At 34.5% G+C, this 21,862-nt stretch overlaps 1 protein-coding gene across 8 annotated transcripts in view; it reads left to right on the forward strand.

Annotated features, from left to right (window-relative positions):
• ANKRD12 (ankyrin repeat domain 12) overlaps nt 1–14,399 on the forward strand; it is a 143,810-nt gene extending 129,411 nt beyond the window's left edge. For 7 of the 8 annotated variants that reach the window (XM_079108432.1, XM_079108435.1, XM_079108436.1 and 4 more), the window contains 4 exons: nt 3,330–3,428; nt 9,389–9,532; nt 10,665–10,760; nt 11,379–14,399. In XM_079108432.1, coding sequence (XP_078964558.1) covers nt 3,330–3,428; nt 9,389–9,532; nt 10,665–10,760; nt 11,379–11,564 — 525 coding nt within the window. In that variant the 3' untranslated portion in view covers nt 11,565–14,399. Of the gene's footprint in view, nt 1–3,329; nt 3,429–9,388; nt 9,533–10,664; nt 10,761–11,269 lie in introns of all 8 variants that reach the window. The other variant, XM_079108438.1, reaches the window with a different exon arrangement.
• Nucleotides 14,400–21,862: the final 7,463 nt, after the last annotated feature.

Genomic DNA, 21,862 nt, shown 5'->3' on the forward strand with positions numbered 1-21,862 from the left:
AGCAGGTTTTGAAATACTATAATCCTGAAACCTGTTAAAATTTTGAAAAAATGATTTAAGAAGCTACCATTGCTATATCCCACTTCAAATGAATATAAGCTTATCTTTACTAGAACTGATGTGTGGATGCCAATCTTTTGCTCATAGAAAGTTGTGCTTTCGAATTTACTGAACTCTGAAACTTGTTTGTTCATAGTTTAAATTGAAAACTAATAAACATCAGAAATATAGCAATCACTTTGGTGCTACATTATATTTTGTACTTTCCAATATGGTATTACCCACTTATTTTCTCCTAGCCAATGAATTGTCTTAACAAAATAACTTTGATTCACATTTATATGCTGTGATAATAAAACCTATTAGTATGATTTTATAACCATGGTTTATAAAGGTCCCAAAGTCAGTTTATATATTTATTCTTCCATTAAATTCTTATCCTCACATTTTAACAACAGTGTTGTCATTTTTCCAGAAGAAATCAAGGAGCAAAACATAAAACTGCAGGTCAAGTTTCCCAAATCAAATGAGCAGGGAGAGAAAATATCACAATTTGGTATCTATTGTGGTTACTATTAACAACATACTTCACAGACAACCTCAGGGGGTTCCCAAATTTCAGTGATACAGGAAAGTGTGTGCCCTTAGAATCTATCAAGAGAGTATTCTCAGGGCTTCTTGGACTCAAATATTGAAAGAAAATTTCCAAGAGCCTGCTGTGGTGGTACACGCCTATAATCCCAGCTACTTGGGAGGCTGAGGCAAGAGGATCTCAAGTTCGAGGCCAGATTCAACAACTTAGGCTGTATCTCAAAAAATAAAAAGGAAGGCTGGGTAGATAGCTCAGTCGGTAGAGTGCTTGCCTTGCAAGCCCAAAGCCCTCCCTGGGTTCCATCCCCAGCACCACAAAAAAAATAAATAAATAAATAAAAATAAAAAGGATCAGGGATGTAACTCAGTAGTAAAGCATTCCTAGGTTCAGTGCTCATCCCCCACCCTGCAAAAAGAAAAAAAAGAAAAAAAAAAAAATCTCCAAGCATGATTTACCTAAAGATGAGGAAGATCTCAAAGGAAAAGTTTCCTCAGAAAGGCATATATTCCTTTGATTTTCTCTCTTTTTGTATGTGATATATGTTATTTGCCAAATTTACATATTCTGCCCAAACCCCTCTGTCCTTGGCTTCTGCATATGTCCTTTGTACTTCACAAACTCAATATGTCAGCATTGACCTGAATTTACCAAAAAAATTCTTTCTCCCCTCCCTCTGTGGTCTTTTTCATTATTGCCACCCTCTAGTTCTCAAAGTGTGTAGGTTTTAATTTGAGAACTAGAGACTTAAGCTAGTTCCTTCCTTTTATCTCTCTTAGTCACTAGTAATTTTGACTTTTATCCATGTTAGTCACTAGTATTTTTGAACTCTGCCTCTCTGCTCCATCTTGCATCTCACACCAACAAAACATTGATATACTTAATTCCTTACCTAGTCTTGTCCCCCAAATATCTGTCTGTTCTCCAGAGACAGCAGTAAACCATAAGACCTTTCAGTGGTTCCCTATTACATCCAAACTTTATGGATAATTCTCTAGCATTTTAATTAAATACCTTGTATGTGTTTGGTGGAGGGATTTTTATGGTCCAGAAGTTTGGTAAATAGCATTTATCTACACATAAATAGGTTGCTTTGATGCAGGACTTCCCAGAACCTTAATTGTGTGTGTTAGTTGTGCAACTCTCAGGTAAATACATGTATACAAATATGCTGCATTTCTCAAACTTACTTGTTCTGGAAATCATTTCCTGGAGATTGTATGGACACATGTTCTATGGAAAAGCTGATTTACAGCTCATTACTTTGCCTCTGCCGATCTGTTCACCCACATATCTCACCATTCCTTTCCTCAAATTTGATGTTCCATGCCAGGCAGGTGGCTCAGAAGGCAGAGACAGGAGAATGGCAAGTTTATAGAGTTCAATCTCAGCAACTTAGCTGGACCCTGTCTCAAATTTTTAAAAAGGATCACGGGGATGAAGCTCAATGGTAGAGTGCTCATCGGTTTAGTTTCCAGTACTGGAAGAAAAAAGATATTCCAAAAGAAATTCAAAACTTCTGGTAGTTTCCTGTAAATATTGTATTGTTTCTTGTTTCATACCTTGGATTATGCTCCCCTCTTTTCCAGTGACTCTCTCCCTCCCTTTCTCTTTTTTCCCCAGGAATTCATTTCTCCTGTTTTGCATCTCCGACATTACCCCTTCAAAGAAGTTTTCTCTGGTACCCCAATCTCAGATGACTAGATATTCTTCCTCTGTGTTCCTCGAAATAGCTAGATTTTGTAAAACTAAAATAAGAACACCAGACTCTCTATAGTTCTTGTTTAAAGCAGTTCACAGAACAGAAATCAAATGTATTACTGCAATTAGAGAACTGAAAAATTATCAGCTCCAGTGAGTTGTCATATAGAATTTTCCATTCTGATTGAAATGATTCAATCATTGTGATTTTATCTAATACATATTGGTTTCCCATAATTCTTATCTGCTAATTATAAAGTCTTAGTGAATCCAGGTCCAATTCTTTGCTAAGAGATTTTCATACTTACTGTTATATGATTCTTATACCACTTTAGGAATTCTTCCACTTTCATGTGGAGTTGACAGTTAAGCTGTCAAACATCCTGAGATTTCTTACTTTCCCCTAATATGCTGACAGCAAGTATAAACAAGGAAAGTACAAATACTCCCCAAGGGGTAGAGGAGAATACTTAGGGATCACATCCATATTTGGATGTCTCTTTACATTATCAGTAGAGTGCATGCATATGTTAAGTCAGTTTCCTTGACCTCCAGCATCTATTAGTACACTCTTAATATCAAAATAGAAATTAACCAATAAACTTTAGAGTATGGATAGACAAATTTGTGATACAACACATAGTAATGAAATTTGAAAACCGCAAATTCATTAGGCCATTTCATCTACTTTTATATGAGATAGTTCACTAAATGTAATGCTCAGGTATTTTAGTGTTTGATTTTTATCATGTCCACAAAGAAGCTTATTATGTCTGTTCTCTACAGTAAATAACTTTTTTTGTCACTCTGATTTACTCTTGGAAATATTCTGTGGCCTCAGAATCAAAACACCTGTACATATTGCATGCTCTGTTGTATTTCAAACAGTTGGAATTGCCTGAAAAGTAAAAACCAGTTGTATAATTGGTACTGTTATTTAATTCACAGAACATCATAATTTAAAGTTATATACCAGAAGTTTAATTTTAAAAGAAATGAAACCTTGTTGTAAATAACTAATTTTCAATTTTTTAATTAGATTACACCACCACCCTCTCTGTCAGATCCACTTAAAGAGCTTTTTCGGCAACAGGAAGTTGTAAGAATGAAACTACGTTTGCAACACAGTATTGAAAGGGTAAGATATATTTAAATACATTTATGCAAAATTTATTTTAGTGACAAAATGGCCTATAGTTTTTCCATTAGTGGATTTTCCTTATTTGGAGCCATTTTGGGAAATAGTTTGACTTTGTTATCTTGTGCTTATCCAATAAAGAGAAGAATTTTATGCCTCTTTTAGTATAGCTACTCCATGCTACAATTCTTGTTAAGTATATTTTCTTTTTCTTTTTTTTTTTTTTTTTCTTTTCTTTTTGTTAAGTATATTTCGATACATAGACGTCTCTAGCTGGGTGTGGTGGCACACACTCAGTGACTTGGGAGGCTGAGGCAGAAGGATCACGAGTTCAAAGCCAGACTCAGCAAAAATGAGGCACTAAGTAAGCAACTCAGTGAGATCATGTCTCTAAATAAAATACAGAATAGGGTTTGGGGATGTTGCTCAGTGGCCAAGTACCCCTGAGTTCAACTCTCAGTACCAAAAAAAAACAAGTCTCTAGTAATTACTTATTGTTGCATTTGTAGAACAATAGCAATAGATTCCTAGAAGGATATTCAAATTTCCAAGTTTTTGAATCCTTGCTTAATATACTGGCTACTTTAGGACTAAGCTACAGAGGCTGTGCTTATTTGGCCTTATAGTTCTGCCTTAGTATCTGGTTTTCAGTGGTTAATCTTGACATAAAATGATAGGAAAAAAATACTGATTTGTAGAAATCATGGAAGTCATTTCACTTGGATTTATAAAAATATTACACCTTCTTAATTTTGTAGGACAGTCAAGTGACTAAATATATAAGCTGTTCTCCTCCTTCATAGAAATACATACTCTACTTTGTACATAATTGGTTCCCCAGGACAGAAGTTTTGTACAGTGGACTCCTGAAACTATCTGGAAAATTTGGAACCCCTTGGAATAATGTTTTTAAGTGAATGAAGTGAAATCCATAGAATCACAGAGAAAAAGCAAGAAATAAAGAAGCACTGTGCATGACCCACTGACAGCAATAAGCAGTTAGGTTGTACAGAGTGTCAATAGCTATTTCATCCATCAGGCATGTTTGAAACCACCTGATAGCATTTATCTAAACTCCTCTTCAGGTTACAGAACACTATGCCATCTTACTAACAGTTTAGGATTCTCATTTGAATTGTGCACTTTGCAGAACTTTAACAAATAACAAGATTGTCATCTTCTATGTATTGACCAATAATTGAAAATTGTAGAATAATAGAAAGCATCTTAAATATCTGACCAGCATGAGAACAAACAGGTTTACCATTTGGTGGCTGAATAACTACTAGCTATAGAATAACTTGATACTGGGCCAACTGTGTTGCACAAATGTTTTTACCAGAAGAGCAGACACATACAGTAGTCCCCGCTTATCTGTCAAGGATATATTCCAAGATCCTTGGTCTGAGACTGCAGAAAGTACCAAGCATGTGTGTGTGTGTGTGTGTGTGTGTGTGTGTGTGTGTACATCGTTTTTTTCTATATAGTCATCCATGATAAAGTTTAATTTATAAATAGGTAGAGATTGACTAATTAATAAAAACAATTATAACAATGGGTTATAATGAAAATTATGTGATTGTGGTCTCTCAAAATCCTGCACTATACACACACTGAGCAATAGCAAAACTTAACAAAGAGAATTTCTTTTTCTTTCTTCAAAATTCCATAGGTTGGAAATTTGTTATTACCTTAGAACTCAGCAACCTTAGTATGCAGGATTTTTGTTTGTTTGATTTGTGTGTGTGTGTGTGTGTGTGTGTGTGTGTGTGTGTTTTCCGTTTCTCATTAAGTCCTAATTTTTTACCTTTCACTTGAAGGAAGCACTTTCTGGCATCCCTGGCATATCCAGATTGCCAGCATCACTACTCTTTGGACCTTGGGGGCATTACTAAGTAAAATAAGGATACTTTTGAACAAAAACACTGATATCAATCAATCTGATAACTACTAGTAACTACTTAGTAGCTGAGGGGGCTACTAAATGACTAATAAGAAGGGAGCATTGGTAGTATGTATGTTCTGGGCAAAGGATGACTTTACATCCTGGATGGGACAGAATATAATGGTGCAAAATTTCATCATGCTCCTCAGAATGGCACAGTCCTGTCCAGTTTTATAGATCACCTCCTCCATCCTGCTCTCTTAAAAATAGACTTCTTGGAGTGTGAGAACCTCAAGTTAAGAACTCTTATTATAGGCTTGTTTTTCCTGCAGAAAATAATACAATTTGAATGCCATGCTAAGTGAATGAACAAGGCTTGCGCCAGCAAGCCCCTGGCCCATTTGCTCAGAACTGCCCCAGGCACCACCAAAAATAAGAAGCAGTACTTCGGCACACCCTGCTCTAGGCGTTCAAAGACACAAAATTAGAAACACTGATCTAAAATGGAATATTTGAACTAGAAACTAAGCAGCATATATCTTAATTATTTGAAGAGGAGAAGGATTTAACTTTACAAAATACACTTTGATCCCAGTACCAAAACCAATAAAAACTTAAAAGTGAAGAAAGGAAAAATGTTTCTCACACAGTGTTTGCTTTTGAGGAATTTTGATTATTGCTCTTAACTTCTATAGGATGCTAACCAATTTCTTAGGGAAGGTACTTTAAGCTGTTTAACTATTAGATCAAATTTTTGAGTATTTATCATTTCAAGTTCCACTTTAAAATTGTACTTAAATTAATCTTAATCATAAACTTTAGATTTAACCTCTTTTCATATCGTTTGTCACATAACAAGTTAATTGGACCAATGTTCTTTAGTCTTCACCTGCATTCTCAAATGAAGGAAAACTAAAGTCCTTGTCATTTGAGGGCAGAGTAGAGAACATGTAGTGAGAAGACAAGATATATCCAGTGTATTCTCATAGCCCACCCTCCCAAACAAGGCCCACAAGTGATGAATGTCATATACCTGTAGAGTAGCTGGAGTCACTACTTCTGTCCTTGATGTTTTCACCAGCCACAGATTCCAGATATATTCCCATTCATATTTAAGCCCCAAATAGTTACCTCCAGGTGGCACTTGTCTGTAGACAGTTCCAGGATGGGATGAGATCTTCAGCTGGACCCCTGGAATTCTGTCTGCTAAATGCTAAAGATTGCTTATTTCATTTTGTTAGCTTTAGGAGTCCGTCTGTTACATAATTGGAAACTTTGGACCTCATTTCCTTAAAGCAGGATTTTACTGTGCTGGTCAGAGGTTTAGAATCAGTTTGCACCAGCAAACAGTATTTTATATGAAAATGTTTATTATAAAAGAGAAGCTGTTACCTCAAAGGGATACCACTTCACATCTATTTGAAGGGCAATAATTAAAAAGATTACAAGAATTGAGAAGATTGTAAAGAAATTGGAACCTTCATACATTACTGGTAGGAGTATAAAATGATACAGGCTACTGTGGAAAAGAGTTTGTTAGTTGGTCACCAGTTAAACAGACCCTGTGACCCAACAGTTTCACTCCAAGTTATTTACCCAAGAGGAATGAAAATATGTCCAAACAGAAATTTGAGCTTTAATATTTTTAATAACATTTTTTTAGAATAGCTCCAAAGAATAACAGCCTGTAGAGGAGGCAAAACATTACCTCTGCCCTCTTAGAGCCTCTGTCTGGGCCTGAGAATTAAATTTGACATAAGGCAGATTAACAGGAGAAAAACTTTCATGTAAGTTTTATATAACATAGCCCTGATAAGGAAGTGAAGACTTGAAATATTAAAACTTAAATTAAAACTTAAGTTAAAACAAATCTTCAACTTGTTGGCTTTGGATCAGACTTCCTTAACAGGACTCCCATAGCACAAGAAATAAAAGCAAGAATCAATAACTGGGATAGGTTCAAACTAAATAGCTTTCTCTCAGCAAAGGAAACTCTCAGCAATGCAAAGAGAGAGCCTACAGAGTGGGAGAATATCTTTGCCACTCATACTTAGATATAGCACTAATTTCCAGAATATATGAAAACTCAAGAAACTCTACATCAAGAGTACATATAATCCAATAACAGGCCAAGGAAATGAACAGACACTTCACAGAAGATCTACAAGCAATCAACAGATATATGGAAAAATGTTCAACATCTGTAGTAATAAGAGAAATGCAAATCAAAACTACACTAAGATTCCATCTCACCCCAATTAGAATGGCAATTATCAAGAACACAAGCAACAATAGGTGTTGGCGAGGATGTGGGGAAAGAGGTACACTCATACATTGCTGGTGGGGCTGCAAATTAGTGCAGCCACTCTGGAAAGCAGTGTGGAGATTCCTTAGAAAACTTGGAATGGACCCACCATTTGACCCAGCTATCCCACTCCTTGGCCTATACCCAAAGGACTTAAAATCAGCGTACTACAGAGATACCGCCACATCAGTGTTCATAGCTGCTCAATTCACAATAGCCAGATTGTGGAACCAACTTAGATGCCCTTCAATTGATGAATGGATAAAGAAACTGTGGTATATATATATATACAATGGAATATTACTCAGCCATAAAGAATAATAAAATTATGGCATTTGCAGGCAAATGGATGAAATTGGAGAATATCATGCTAAGTGAGATAAGCCAATCTCAAATAACCAAAGGACGAATGATCTCAATGATAAGCGGATGATGACACATAATGGGGGGTGGAAGGGGGGCAAGAATGGAGGAAGGAGGAACGTTATAGAGGGAAAAGAGGGGTTGGAGGGGTGGGGGGAAGGAAAAAATAACAATGAATCAAACCTCATTACCCTATGTGAATGTATGATTACCTAAATAGTATGCTATTACTCTATGTACAAACAGAAACAACATGTATCCCATTTGTTTACAATAAAAATAAATTAATTTTTTTTTAAAAAAGTAGTAGTTTTAGAAAATACTGTCTGACTAGTATTCACCAAATCTTGTTTTCTATCCAGCAGAATGGGAGGGACTACTTACATAATTTTTCTAGATTCCTTTATCAGATTCCCTATGTGAACTTCAGGGGCAGGGAAGTGCTAACTTTGGCAGCAGATGTTGACTCTATCTTGGTGGAGGAGCAAGTGAGAAAGAGTTTTTTTAAAAAAAAAAAAAAAAAAAAAAAAAAACTTTTAACGTGTACAAAGGCAGTTGTGGAAAAGAAACCCAAGAAACCTAAAGGAATATATAAGTTACTTTAATAAGGTGTGTTTGTAGAATTCACTTGGCCTTGACTCTCCATCTCTGATGTTAAAACTGTTTTTTTTTTTTTTTTTCCCCTCATAGTATAGAGAGGACATCTTTCATGTGGAGTTTTATGTCCTGCTTTTAGGAAGGGGACAGTCAGAGAATGCTATTGTACCCGCTGTTTTTCAAGTGACTTAAGCTCAGAGTGATTCCCATGTTAAAGTGGCAGACTTTGTGTGGCATATTTTGCACCCTCAACCCCAAATGATCAACTGATGATGGGTAAATAAACTGGTATATCCATACAGTGGAATAACAATTTTCATAGAAAGAAATGAAATATTGCTACATACTACAATGTGAATGAACCTTGAAAAAATTATGCTAAGTGAAATGAGGCAATCACAAAAGGCCACATATTATATGACTTCATTTATATTAAATGTTCAGAACTGGTATGTCCACAAACATAAAAGGTAAATTGCAGGTTGCCAGAAGATAGGGCAAGCAGGGGGAGTACCTGCTAATGAGTTGGAATTTCTTTCTGGAATGATAAAAATGTTCTGGAATTGAATTGTAATGGTTGGACATATTGGTAAATATACTAAAAACCACCTTGTACTTTAAAAAGAGAAACTGCCAGTTTTGGAAAGAAAATGTATTTATATTTTTAGGAATTTTTTAATTTCTTAAGCCTACTGTGAAGGAAAAGATATTCTGAGATTACAGTTATTTAGCATCTCAAGTGATATTGTCTCATTTCAGAAACATCTTGTTGAAGTTTTTTCTTTTTTTTTTTTTTTTTAATTCACCTAGGAGAAACTTATTGTATCCAATGAACAGGAAGTTTTACGTGTTCATTATAGAGCTGCAAGAACATTGGCAAATCAGACACTGCCATTTAGTGCTTGTACTGTCTTACTGGATGCAGAAGTATATAATGTACCATTGGACTCTCAGGTAAAGTGCTCTTTGATACATTTAGTGTGCTCTCAAAAACTACAAGTTGGTTACTTTTAAAATCTATTTCTGTAGAAGACAGTTGAATTAAACATTCATTAAATGTCAGTGGAAAAATAAAACTCCCAATACCAAAGAACTTCCAAAGCAGCTGTTCATCTGTTTTCTGTTATGTGTACACATATGTGCTTAGGATAGTGCCCTTATTGATCGTCATGTTTTCAAAGTGTTTATATATTTAATTCTGACCTCAGGTATCTTGGAAAGCTGTTGGACGTGAAACACAATACAGGCAGGTGAATCTGTAGGTTGTGACAGATCTAAGACCTGGGGTAGGCTGTTTTGATCTTGGATTTTGGTGGAATACGTTAATTGTGAAAAACTGGAGCTGTATTTTCAATAAGGTTACTGCCACATATAAATTGCATAAATTCAGAACCAGCATACCAGTTTTTCCTTCTGTGTCTCATAAAACAGAAGTTCATTTGTCAGAAGAGAAAAAAACATAAGGATTACATTTTAAAATATAAAACAGATAGTAGTCCTGGAAGAAAAGGTAGTCTCAGTGGCAATTGTATCACACCTGAATACACTTTCCTCCCTATATATGGTAAACTTTAACATTAAAATTAAATCTGAAATTAATTACACTTCAATAACAATGTTACAGGTGGGAAGGGTTACATATGACATGTCTTCTTAAGAAACATTTGACTCATATAGCAGTAGGATTTTATTTAGTAAAAACTGTAGCTGGGTGTGGTGGCTTAGGAGGCTGAGGCAGGAGGCTCTCGAGTTCAAAGCCAGCCTCAGCAAAAGTGAGGTGCTAAGCAATTCAAGGGGATATAGCTCAGTGACCAAGTGCCCCTGAGTTCAATCCCCAATACACACACACACATACACACAAAAAAACCAAAAACAGCAACCTGAGACTTCTAATAACTAGTCTGTACTTGATAGGGAAATAAAAGCTTTATTAAACTTTTAACAGTATTCAATTTATATTTTATCTTTTTCAAAATATATTTCTATCATTACTGGAAAAGGAATATGTGCCATTAAAAAAGGTCTATTAATGACACAGATTTTGTGGCTTATTACAGTATTATTTATGTTTAATGTTTTCTTTCAGTCTGATGACAGTAAGACTTCTGTGAGAGATCGCTTTAATGCAAGACAGTTCATGTCTTGGTTACAGGATGTGGATGATAAATTTGACAAATTAAAGGTATGTGTGGTTTGAAGTAATTTAAAAGTTCTTTCTGAGTCAGAAGCTGCTGCTCTATTAGGGAGAGATAATTAGGAACAGAAATAATAGTTAATGAGTTTTCATGATGGACCACAATTGGAAAGCTAAAGGGAAATAAAGACCACAAGTCCATTTTAAGGACTAATATAAAAGACCAAACTACCATCAAACAAGCAACTTCTGATGTTTGTTTTTATGCTTATTACCCAGTGGACCAGTCTGGTTTATAGCTCCAACATGTGAAGAAAAGGAAAGCATTAAAGAAGGAATATAGATCTGTAAAGAAAATTATTTGATTTGAGATTTTCAGTCAATTCTCTGTAGATTTAATAATCCCTTTGGTAATTTTTTTGGAAATCTCATAATTTGAAGCAACGTTTTTCAATCAAAATATAAGAGGATGGAGGTGCAGACCCCAAAATAGTGAGTTGATTTGAATAGGGTAGAACAAAAGTAGACTTCTAATTTCAGTGGTTTTTCTTTTTTAGGACTCCTAATATGTGTATTTAAGTATCTACAGAAACTGTGGGTGAGATTAACTTTTTTGAATTGAGCATGTTTAACATAATAATTGATTAACTCTTCTCTTTTAAATAGACCTGTCTTTTAATGAGGCAACAACATGAAGCTGCAGCTTTAAATGCTGTCCAGAGATTAGAATGGCAGCTCAAACTCCAGGAACTTGATCCTGCCACCTATAAATCTATCAGCATTTATGAAATTCAGGAGTTTTATGTTCCCCTTGTTGATGTTAATGACGACTTTGAATTGACTCCTATATAGCAGTTATAACATCTTGATGGTGTTTTTCTAAACTGATAATGCTCAAGCATTATACTGTGGAATACTGCCTTTTGACAAAATACTGAACTATGCCTTTACAGTTGTTAGTAAAATTGGATTAAAGTTGGTTATGTAGTAAACACTGTCATTTTATAAAAATGAGAAATATTTTGGATCCTAGGTCCAAACACAGTTTCTAACAGAAAACTATTATTTATATTGAAGAAAGGTAACTATTGGATAGAGCACGTTGGCAGACTGTAGTAGTTATTTAAAAAGTTGAGAATCTGCTAACAGCGCTGGAAGTTGTTAGCACTCTTAAGTAACAAGATAACCACTAGTGTTTAAATCTCTTTCAGGTTTTATTAAAAATTTATCAGTAAACTAAAAGGTTCCATTCCTACCAAATAGTTTCTAATGTGGAAGAATACTTGGCACAAAATTTCTTCAGTTTATTATATCTGTAAATTAATTGTATAGTTTTCTTTTTGAAAGTTTTAATATTGTCTTCCTTTTTAATAACTTATTTTATACATATTGTGCAGATGTACATCTTGTAATTAATGGTCAGAATGTATACAAAGGGATTGGTAGTCAAAACATGTACAAAGAAATAACTGTAAAACTGTTTTGTCTAATGCTTTATTGGACCAAAGTTGTAGTTTGTATGGAGTGTACTAGGAGTGTGTTCAAGTAGTAAATCTTTAAATAAGGCATGCATGTGTTTGAGTTAGCTTGTTTTCATCACCATAACTGTAAAAATTGTGACTTAATTGTATTGCATGCTTCCTATAATTTAACTCTGTCCATAATTGATGCCTGGAACAGTGTGAGGCGTTTCATACTCGTCTCTTGTGGTAGAACCTGTGACTTACAGTGTTGGACACATTATTTAGAATTAGTCAAATGAAGAAACTCAGCTCTTTTTTCATCTCACAGTAGAGCCTATTTCCTGCTGGACAACAACAAATATGCCTTTGAATGAAAATTCTGAAATTGTAAATGTCTATTTTAATACTCAACTATGAAAGAATCTGTGAATATATGTAAATATGTTTAATAAATTTTATTGGTCATGTTAAATCATTGTAAAACTTTTTTACATTGCTTAAATTTAATGTTTTAAGCTTAATAACCTTTGCACTTTTAAAATAAAAACTGAGTACTTAAAAAAGAGATATTGCTAGTCAAAATAAGTAAAAGCTTCTTAGGAATATTCCAATTGGTCTCTGAAATGTTTATGAAAGATGAATATGTATTTTTTTCTTGTGTATCAAGATACAAAACATAATTTGCAAAATTTTATAATTGAAATTAGATTTGGTATGCTGTTTTATAATAAAATAATTAGCAATATACTTAGAAAAATCCAGTTTCTCCTATAACGTGTAGATTAAATATTCAGGACTATTTCAGATCTAAAACCTACTGCTGAACTTCGAAAACATTTTTGAAAGGAAAATTAATGTAAAATTCATAAGTATCTGAGATGAAATTTATGAAACTTTCCACAGTATTTTCTTGATTTATAAAATAATGCTGGATCTTTTCTGATAAAGTAAAAAGAAAATAAGAGGAATGAAGGTGGTTTAAATTCAACTTGCAAGTTGGAAATGATAGCTATTGGGAGAGAATGTAAAGTTTTTGAGTGCAAAGGTACATATTAAGCTTAGGGATTTTTGAATTTTTACATCAGTTTATATTTTCATTCTTACTGTACTTAGCATGCGCAATAAAGCAGCACGTGTAAAAAAAAATACACAGTGCAAGGACTTTATTATAAAGGTTGGATATAGTTTGTTTTCTTTAGAAATTTAGGTGAGCGATTTTGGCCTTTTTTATTGAATAAATCAGGCCAGAAAGGCAGGGTAGATTTTGAAGCACTGGTTTTGTTGAAGTTAAGTTTATTAAGGCTGGGAACATTAAAACCTAATTTATAAAAGCAATACTTTTTAATAGGAAAAACTTACTGCAAACTTTGTTTATATCTTCACCTCAAAAGAAAATTTGATGGGATCATGTGGCAAGTCAAAATATGAACCCAGATTAGTAAGCATTGAAGTTACAGAAAATAAAAGGAATAAATTTATAGAGCATTTTGTTCTGATGGCCCAGATAGAGAAAGGATGGGGGGAAATTTCACTGGCCAAACAGAACAAGCTGTAGAAGAAAAAAGCAAGCAATCAGGAATCTGGCAAGTTTCAGTCATCCCAGCTTTTTAATCTTAACCACAGTACTCCCCCTTTCAATGGTACCTCAAAAAGCTGGAGCCTCTGCCATGATTCTACTACAGATTTTCTCTGTAAGGTGACTAAAAGCTCATCAGGATAGCATAAAAGAAAAAACATTACTGCCTTCTCATTGGAAATTTATAATCAAGTAAGTAGTTAAGGGCTCTTGATATTAAAGATATTCTGAAGCTCTGAAGTACTAGAAAAATACTTGGAATAGGGTATATACCTAAAAAGGTTCTGGATTCTGAAAGAAAAATAAATAATGGTTAATTTAATCAGTGATTCTTTTTAAACTATTCAAATATCATGAACAAGATACTAAATTGTACCTAAGGATTTGTATTTCTTTTAAATCTTGTTCTAAATCATATCTGTTTAATAAATGACTAGTTGATATTTGTGCATGTTATTTAATAAAGAGTTATATTTTTATAGAAAAAGTGGAATGTGTGCTAAATGTTTTTACTTAATTTTTTAGTCCCATATAACTGTAAGCCAGTCACCAATGTTTACTTGTGCTGCTGGTAAGATTGCAGAAATATTCATCCTGGGGCTGGGGAGAGAGCTCAGCTGGTAGAGTACTTGCCTCGCAATCACAAGGCCCTGAGTTTGATCCCCAATACCGCAAAAAAAAAAAAGAAATATTCATCCTGGGAGGCCGGTAGCTCAGTGGCAGTGATTACCCTGCATGCACAGGGCCCTGGATTCAATCCTGAGCACTAAGGGGAGAAAAAAATCATCTTGGGAAAACAGCCTCTGAAGAACTAGCCTTTCAAGTTAAAATCTGTTCAATAATGAGAAGTCTAACAAATGATTTTTTTAGTAGATATGGTGCAAATCTCATAACTGCAAAAATCTCAAGCAAAGAACCCCAGGAAGCTCATTTTAACGGGACTTAAGGATTATATTCTAGAAACTGAGTACAGAGAAACTTAGTATTTTATTTTCCAGAAAGCTATATGTTTTATTCTCTCTCGTATTCTGACACTTAAAAACCTTAATTTTTATATAGAGGAAATTGATTAAAAATTCTGACATAGTCATTATCTTTTTATGTTTAAAAACATTTTTACCTCTTTAAAAAATAATTTTCAAACATTTAAGGAAAAGAGATACTTACCTTTGGAAAAACTGTGTCAAGTTTAGTGATTAAAAATTGTATTTCATTGATTTTTAATGGCTTCTTAGAAATCTTCCTTGTACCTAAAATAGAGTTTTAAAACCCTATGAAATGTCACCCAGAATGTTTCCAGTCATGGAAAACCAGGATTCATGAAAGAAACAGGCAAATAAAATGTAAACAATTGCATTAATCTGAATGACTGAACAAAAATAATATATTAGCCTTTACTACAGCAAGTGTAACTAGAAAGATTGCCTTATTCTGGTGATTAAGTATAGTATCTACAGATAATATAATTGTTTTGTACATGTGCCATATTGCTATTAGAGAATTTTCTTTCACCTGATGATAAACAGATTTTACTCACATGGGGAATCAGTTTTATTACTCAGCAATCTAAGAAATATGTAAAGCACATTTATTTGTTAATGAGTTTTCAAATGTATTTTTTTTAAAGTCTGGATGCTATATCCAAATATCCAACTAGAACTAGATAAAAACGTCTTAGGTAGCTATTTTTTCCTCACTTTTTAATGCTGCTGTTAATATATATGAGACATATCTAGCATATGTTTACAGGTTGAAAAGTACCACTGTAATAGATCACTTAAACAGAACATTTGTAATTTCTTCCTCTTTAATAGTTATAATTTATATTCAGTAATACCCAGATCTTAGGTAAGCAGTTTGTTAAATGCTTGACAAATCTTCATGTCACCCTGACCCAAATCAAGATGATATAAAGCATTTCCATTACTCCAAAAAGTTTCCTCATGCCTCAATCAATACTCCCTAGCCCACAGGCAACCACTGGAATGATTCCCATCACCATGTGTTAGTTGGACCTAGTTTGAATCTTACAGAAATGGAATCTGACATATACTTCTGTGTCTGCCTTCTTTCTCAACAAGATTTTTTTAATTCATCCATGTTGTATATATCAGTAATTAGTAATTTATTAATAGTATATTGTACAAATTTGCTTATTCTCCTGTTTGATAGTATTTGGATTGTTTACAGTTTGGGACTATTGTGAATAAACCTATAAGCAAACCTTTGTTGTGGACAATTTTTAAATTTTGTATATGTATCAGGCATAGTTATTAGGTCTTAGAGTAGATTTGTGCTTATTAAGAAATGACAGTTCTCAAAAGTATTGTATCATTTCTGCCCCTACCAGCAACCCATGAGAGGTCCACTTGTTCTGAATCTTCATCAGTATTTGGTATAGTTGGGCTGGGGATGTAGCTCAGTGGTAGACACTTGCCTAGGATGACAAGGTCCTGGATTTGATCAGCATTGAAAAAAAAAAAAAAATCATCAGTCATCAACTTAGCTATACATGGCCATGTAGTGATACCTTATGGTTTTAATTTCCATCCTCTGATGATTCATGGTAATCAAGCAAATATTTTCATATGCTTATCAAAGGTTTTATACATCTTAATTTTGTCAAAGGTTCTCAAGTATTTTCCTCATTTTATATTAGGTTGTCCTTTTATTGAGATATAGGAATCTTCTTTATTTTGCTTAAAAGCTTTTGTCACATGCAGTCATAGATGTATTTATCCAGTGTGTTGTGGTTTGCCTTTCCACTGAGTGGTTTCCTCACTTTAAAATAACACACTGATACGGTTTTTTTGGAATGTTTAGTGACTATCTTAACTGCTCTACCAATAATGTTTTCCCTTTAATTAATACCATGATGCCATATACCTTTAGTCCATCTCCATTCATTTTAAAGTCATTAGTGTTTGTCTATGAGAAGTTTAAAAAAAAAAAACAACAAAAACCACCTGAATTAACATGTTATTTCTTGACACTTTCTAGGTTGTAGAACTATTCTTTATGTATTGATTCCTAATAGTGTTTGTTTGGAAGTGTGTGTGGATGGTCATGAAAAAGCTTAGTGTCATAGGTGAACTTTTAGAAGGCAAATTGAACTATCTCATGGCATCAGTTCCTCCTACTGTTTCACACATAGCCTTTCATGAATTTGGTCAGCACCATCTAGTGCATGTAGCATGCCAGGGACTATGTCACTCGAGGATTTACCCAAATTTTACCAAAGGTCATCAGTTTTCAAACTCTGGTTGTACGATTTCCCTCTCCACCAAACTCTTAAGAGTGAGAGTATTGATGCAAGACATCTGTTTATAGCAGAAATTAAGACATTTTAAAAACCACTAAAGTTTTAAATTATCAGTAAACCCATTTCATATATTTCCATGGGTTGGAGTGGTGCACACCTGTAATCCCAGCTATTTGGGAGGCTGAAGCAGGAGGATCACAAGTTTTGAGTCCAGCTTGTGCAATTTAGGGAGGCCCTGTCTCGAAAATGAAAAGGGCAGAGTGTGTAGCTCAGTCATAGAATGTTAGTACTTGCGAAGCCTTGGATTCCTTCTGCAGTCCTGAAAGATATATATGTACACATATATGACAAAAATTATAAATGCATTATTTTACATTTTTTTATTGTAAACAAATAGGATACATGTTGTTTCTCTGTGCATGGATTGAAGGCATACCATTTGTGTAATCATAAATTTACATAGGGTAATGTTGTTTGATTCATTCTGTTATTTTTTTCCCTCTCCCCCACCCCTCCCACCCCTCTTTTCCCTCTATACGGTCTTTCCTTCCTCCATTCTTCCCACCCTCCCTAACCTAACCCTAACACTAACTCCTCCCACCCCCCCCATTATGTGTCATCATCCGCTTATCAGCGAGATCATTCGTCCTTTGATTTTTTGACATTGGCTTACCTCACTTAGCATGATATTCTCCAATTTCATCCATTTGCCTGCAAATGCCATAATTTTATTATTCTTTATGGCTGAGTAATATTCCATTGTATATATATATATACCACAGTTTCTTTATCCATTCATCAATTGAAGGGCATCTAAGTTGGTTCCACAATCTGGCTATTGTGAATTGAGCAGCTATGAACACTGATGTGGCGGTATCTCTGTAGTACGCTGATTTTAAGTCCTTTGGGTATAGGCCAAGGAGTGGGATAGCTGGGTCAAATGGTGGGTCCATTCCAAGTTTTCTAAGGAATCTCCACACTGCTTTCCAGAGTGGCTGCACTAATTTGCAGCCCCACCAGCAATGTATGAGTGTACCTCTTTCCCCACATCCTCGCCAACACCTATTGTTGCTTGTGTTCTTGATAATTGCCATTCTAATTGGGGTGAGATGGAATCTTAGTGTAGTTTTGATTTGCATTTCTCTTATTACTACAGATGTTGAACATTTTTCCATATATCTGTTGATTGCTTGTAGATCTTCTGTGAAGTGTCTGTTCATTTCCTTGGCCTGTTATTGGATTATTTGTACTCTTGATGTAGAGTTTCTTGAGTTTTCATATATTCTGGAAATTAGTGCCTTCTGAAGTATAAGTGGCAAAGATTTTCTCCCACTCTGTAGGTTCTCTCTTCACATTACTGATAGTTTCCTTTGCTGAGAGAAAGCTTTTTAGTTTGAATCTATCCCAGTTATTGATTCTTGCTTTTATATCTTGTGCTGTGGGAGTCCTGTTAAGGAAGTCTGATCCTCAGCTGACATGTTGAACATTTGGACCTACTTTTTCGTCTGTAACATGAAGGGTCTCTGGTCTGATTCCGAGGTCCTTGATCCATTTTGAGTTGATTTTTGTGCAGGGTGAGACATAGGGGTTTAATTTCATTCTGCTGCATATAGATTTCCAGTTTTTCCAGCACTATTTGTTGAAGAGCCTCTCTTTTCTCCATTGCATATTTTCGGCCCTTTGTCTAATATGAGAAAATTATATTTATTTGGGTTCGCGTCCATGTCATCTATTCTGTACCATTGATCTACCTATTTTGGTACCAATACCATGCCGTTTTTGTTACTATTGCTTTGTAGTAGAGTTGAAGATCTGGTATTGTGATACCCCCTGCTTCACTCTTTCTGCTAAGGATTGCTTTAGCTATTCTGGGTTTCTTATTCTTCCAGATGAATTTCATAATTGCTTGCTCTATTTCTGTAAGGTACATCATTGGGATTTTAATTGGAATTGCATTGAATATAGCACTTTTCGGTAGTGTGGCCATTTTGATAATATTAATTCTGCCTATCCAAGAACATTGGAGATCATTCCATCTTCTAAGATTTTCTTTCTTTCTTTAGTGTTCTGTAGTTCTCATTGTAGAGGTCTTTCACCTCTTTTGTGAGATTGATTCCCAAGTTTTTTTTTTTTTTTTTTTTTTTTGAGGCTATTGTGAATGGGGTAGTTTTCCTTACTTCTCTTTCTGAAGATTCATCAATTATGTATAAAAATGCATTGGATTTATGAGCATTGATCTTGTAACCTACTACTTTACTGAATTCACTTATGTGTTCTAAAAGTTTTGTGGTGGAATTTCCCAGTTCCTCTAAATATATAATGTCATCAGCGAACAGGGATAGTTTGAGTTCTTCTTTTCCTATTCATATCCCTTTAATTTCTTTGGTTTGTCTAATTGCTCTGGCTAGAGTTTCAAGGATTCTGTTGAATAGAAGTGGTGAAAGAGTACATCCCTGCCTTGTTCCAGTTTTTAGGGGGAATGCTTTCAGTTTTTCACCATTTAGAATGATATTGGCCATGGGATTAGCATTGATGGCCTTCAAAATGTTAAGGAATGTCCCACTATCCCTATTTTTTCTAGTGTTTTGAGCATGAAGTGATGCTGCATTTCATCAAATGCTTTTGCTGCATCTATCAAAATAATCATGTGATTTTTTATTTTAAGTCTGTTGATATGGTGAATAACATTTATTGATTTCCGGATGTTGAACCAACCTTGCATCCCTGGGATAAAACCCACTTGATCGTGGTGCACTATCTTTTTAATATATTTTTGTATGTGATTTGCTAAAATTTTGTTGAGAATTTTTGCATCGATGTTCATTAAGGATATTGGTCTGAAATTTTCTTTCCTCGATGTGTGTCTGTCTGGTTTAGGTATCAGGGTGATATTGGCTTCATAGAATGAGTTTGGGAGGGTTCCCTCCTCTTCTATTTCATGAAATACTTTGAAGAGTATCGGAATGAGCTCTTCTTTAAAGGTTTTGTAGAACTCGGCTGAGAACCCATCTGGTCCCGGACTTTTCTTTGTTGGTAGGCTTTTGATGACCTCTTCTATTTCATTGCTTGAAATTATTTAAGTTGTGTATGACCTCCTGGTTCAGTTTAGGTAATTCATATGTCTCTAGAAACTTGTTGATGTCTTCGAGGTTTTCTGTTTTGTTGGAGTATAGATTTTCAAAATAGCTTCTAATTATGTTTTGTATTTCAATCGTGTCTGTAGTGATATTTCCTTGTTCACTCCAAATTTTAGTAATTTGAGTTCTCTCTCTCAGTGTGGCTAAGTGTTTATCAATTTTGTTTATTTTTTCAAAGAACCAACTCTTTCATTTTGTTAATTTTTCCGATTGTTTCTTTTGTTTCAATTTCGTTGATTTCAGCTCTGATTTTAACTATTTCCTGTTTTCTACTACTTTTGTGTTGGTCTGCTCTTCTTTTTCTAGGGCTTTGAGCTGTAGTGTTAAGTCGTTTATTTGTTGATTTTTACTTCTTTTGTTGAATGCGCTCCATGAAATAAATCTTCCTCTAAGTACTGCTTTCATAGTGTCCCAGAGATTTTGATATGACGTGTCTTTGTTCTTGTTTATTTCTAAGAATTTTTTAATTTCCCTCCTGATGTCTTCTATTATCCATTCATCATATAATAGTGTATTATTTAATCTCCAGGTATTGCAGAAGTTTGTTTTTTATTCTGTCATTTATTTCTAATTTCAATCCATTATGATCTGATAGAATACAAGGTAGTATCTCTATCTTCTTGTATTTGCTAACCGTAGCTTTGTGGCATATAATATGGTCTGTTTTAGAGAAGGATCCATGTGCTGAGAAGAAAGTGTATTCGTTCTTTGTTGGATGGTATATTCTATATAAGTCAGTTAAGTCTTTAAATTGTTGATTGTGTTATTGAGATCTATGGTTTCTTTATTCAATTTTTGTCTGGAAGATCTATCCAATGGTGAGAGAAGTGTGTTAAAATCACCTAGTATTATTGTGTTCTAGTCTATTTGATTTCTGGACTTGAGAAGGATTTGTTTGATGTAAAAGGATGAGCCAATGTTCAGGGCATAGATATTTATGATTATTATGTCTTGCTGATTTATGCTTCCCTTAAGCAGTATGTAATGTCCTTCTTTATCCCTTCTGACTCGTTTTGGCTTGAAGTCCACATTATCTGAAATGAGGATGGATACTCCAGCTTTTTTGCTGTTTCCGTGTGCATGGTATGTTTTTTTTTTCCATCCTTTCACCTTTAGACTATGGGTATCTCTTTCTATGAGATGAGTCTCTTGCAGGCAGTATATTGTTTGGATTTTTCCTTTTGATGCAATCTGCCAGTCTATGTCTTTTGATTGATGTGTTCAGGCCATTAACATTCAGGGTTATTATTGTGATATGATTTGTATTCCCAGTCATTTGACTCATTTAGTTTTTTGACATGATTTGGTTTCTCCTTTTTTGGCTATTCCTTTAGTCTAGTTCCTCCCATTGCTGATTTGCATCACTGTTTTTCATCTCTTCCTCATGGAATATTTTGCTGAGAATGTTCTGTAATGCTGGCTTTCTATTTGTAAATTCTTTTAGCTTTTGTTTATCATGGAAGGATTTTATTTTGTTGTCAAATCTGAAAGTAAGTTTTGTTGGGTATAAGATTCTCGGTTGGCATCCATTTTCTTTCAGGGCTTGGAAAATGTTGTTCCAGGCCCTTCTAGCTTTTAGGGTCTGGATTGAAAAATCTGCTGATATTCTTATTGGTTTCCCCCCAAATGTAATTCGATTCTTTTCTCTTGCAGCCTTTAAAATTCTGTCTTTATTTTGTATGTTAGGTATTTTCATAATAACGTGCCTTGGT

This window comes from Sciurus vulgaris (genome assembly GCF_902686455.1).
Source record: "Sciurus vulgaris genome assembly, chromosome: 13".
NCBI lineage: Eukaryota > Metazoa > Chordata > Mammalia > Rodentia > Sciuridae > Sciurus > Sciurus vulgaris.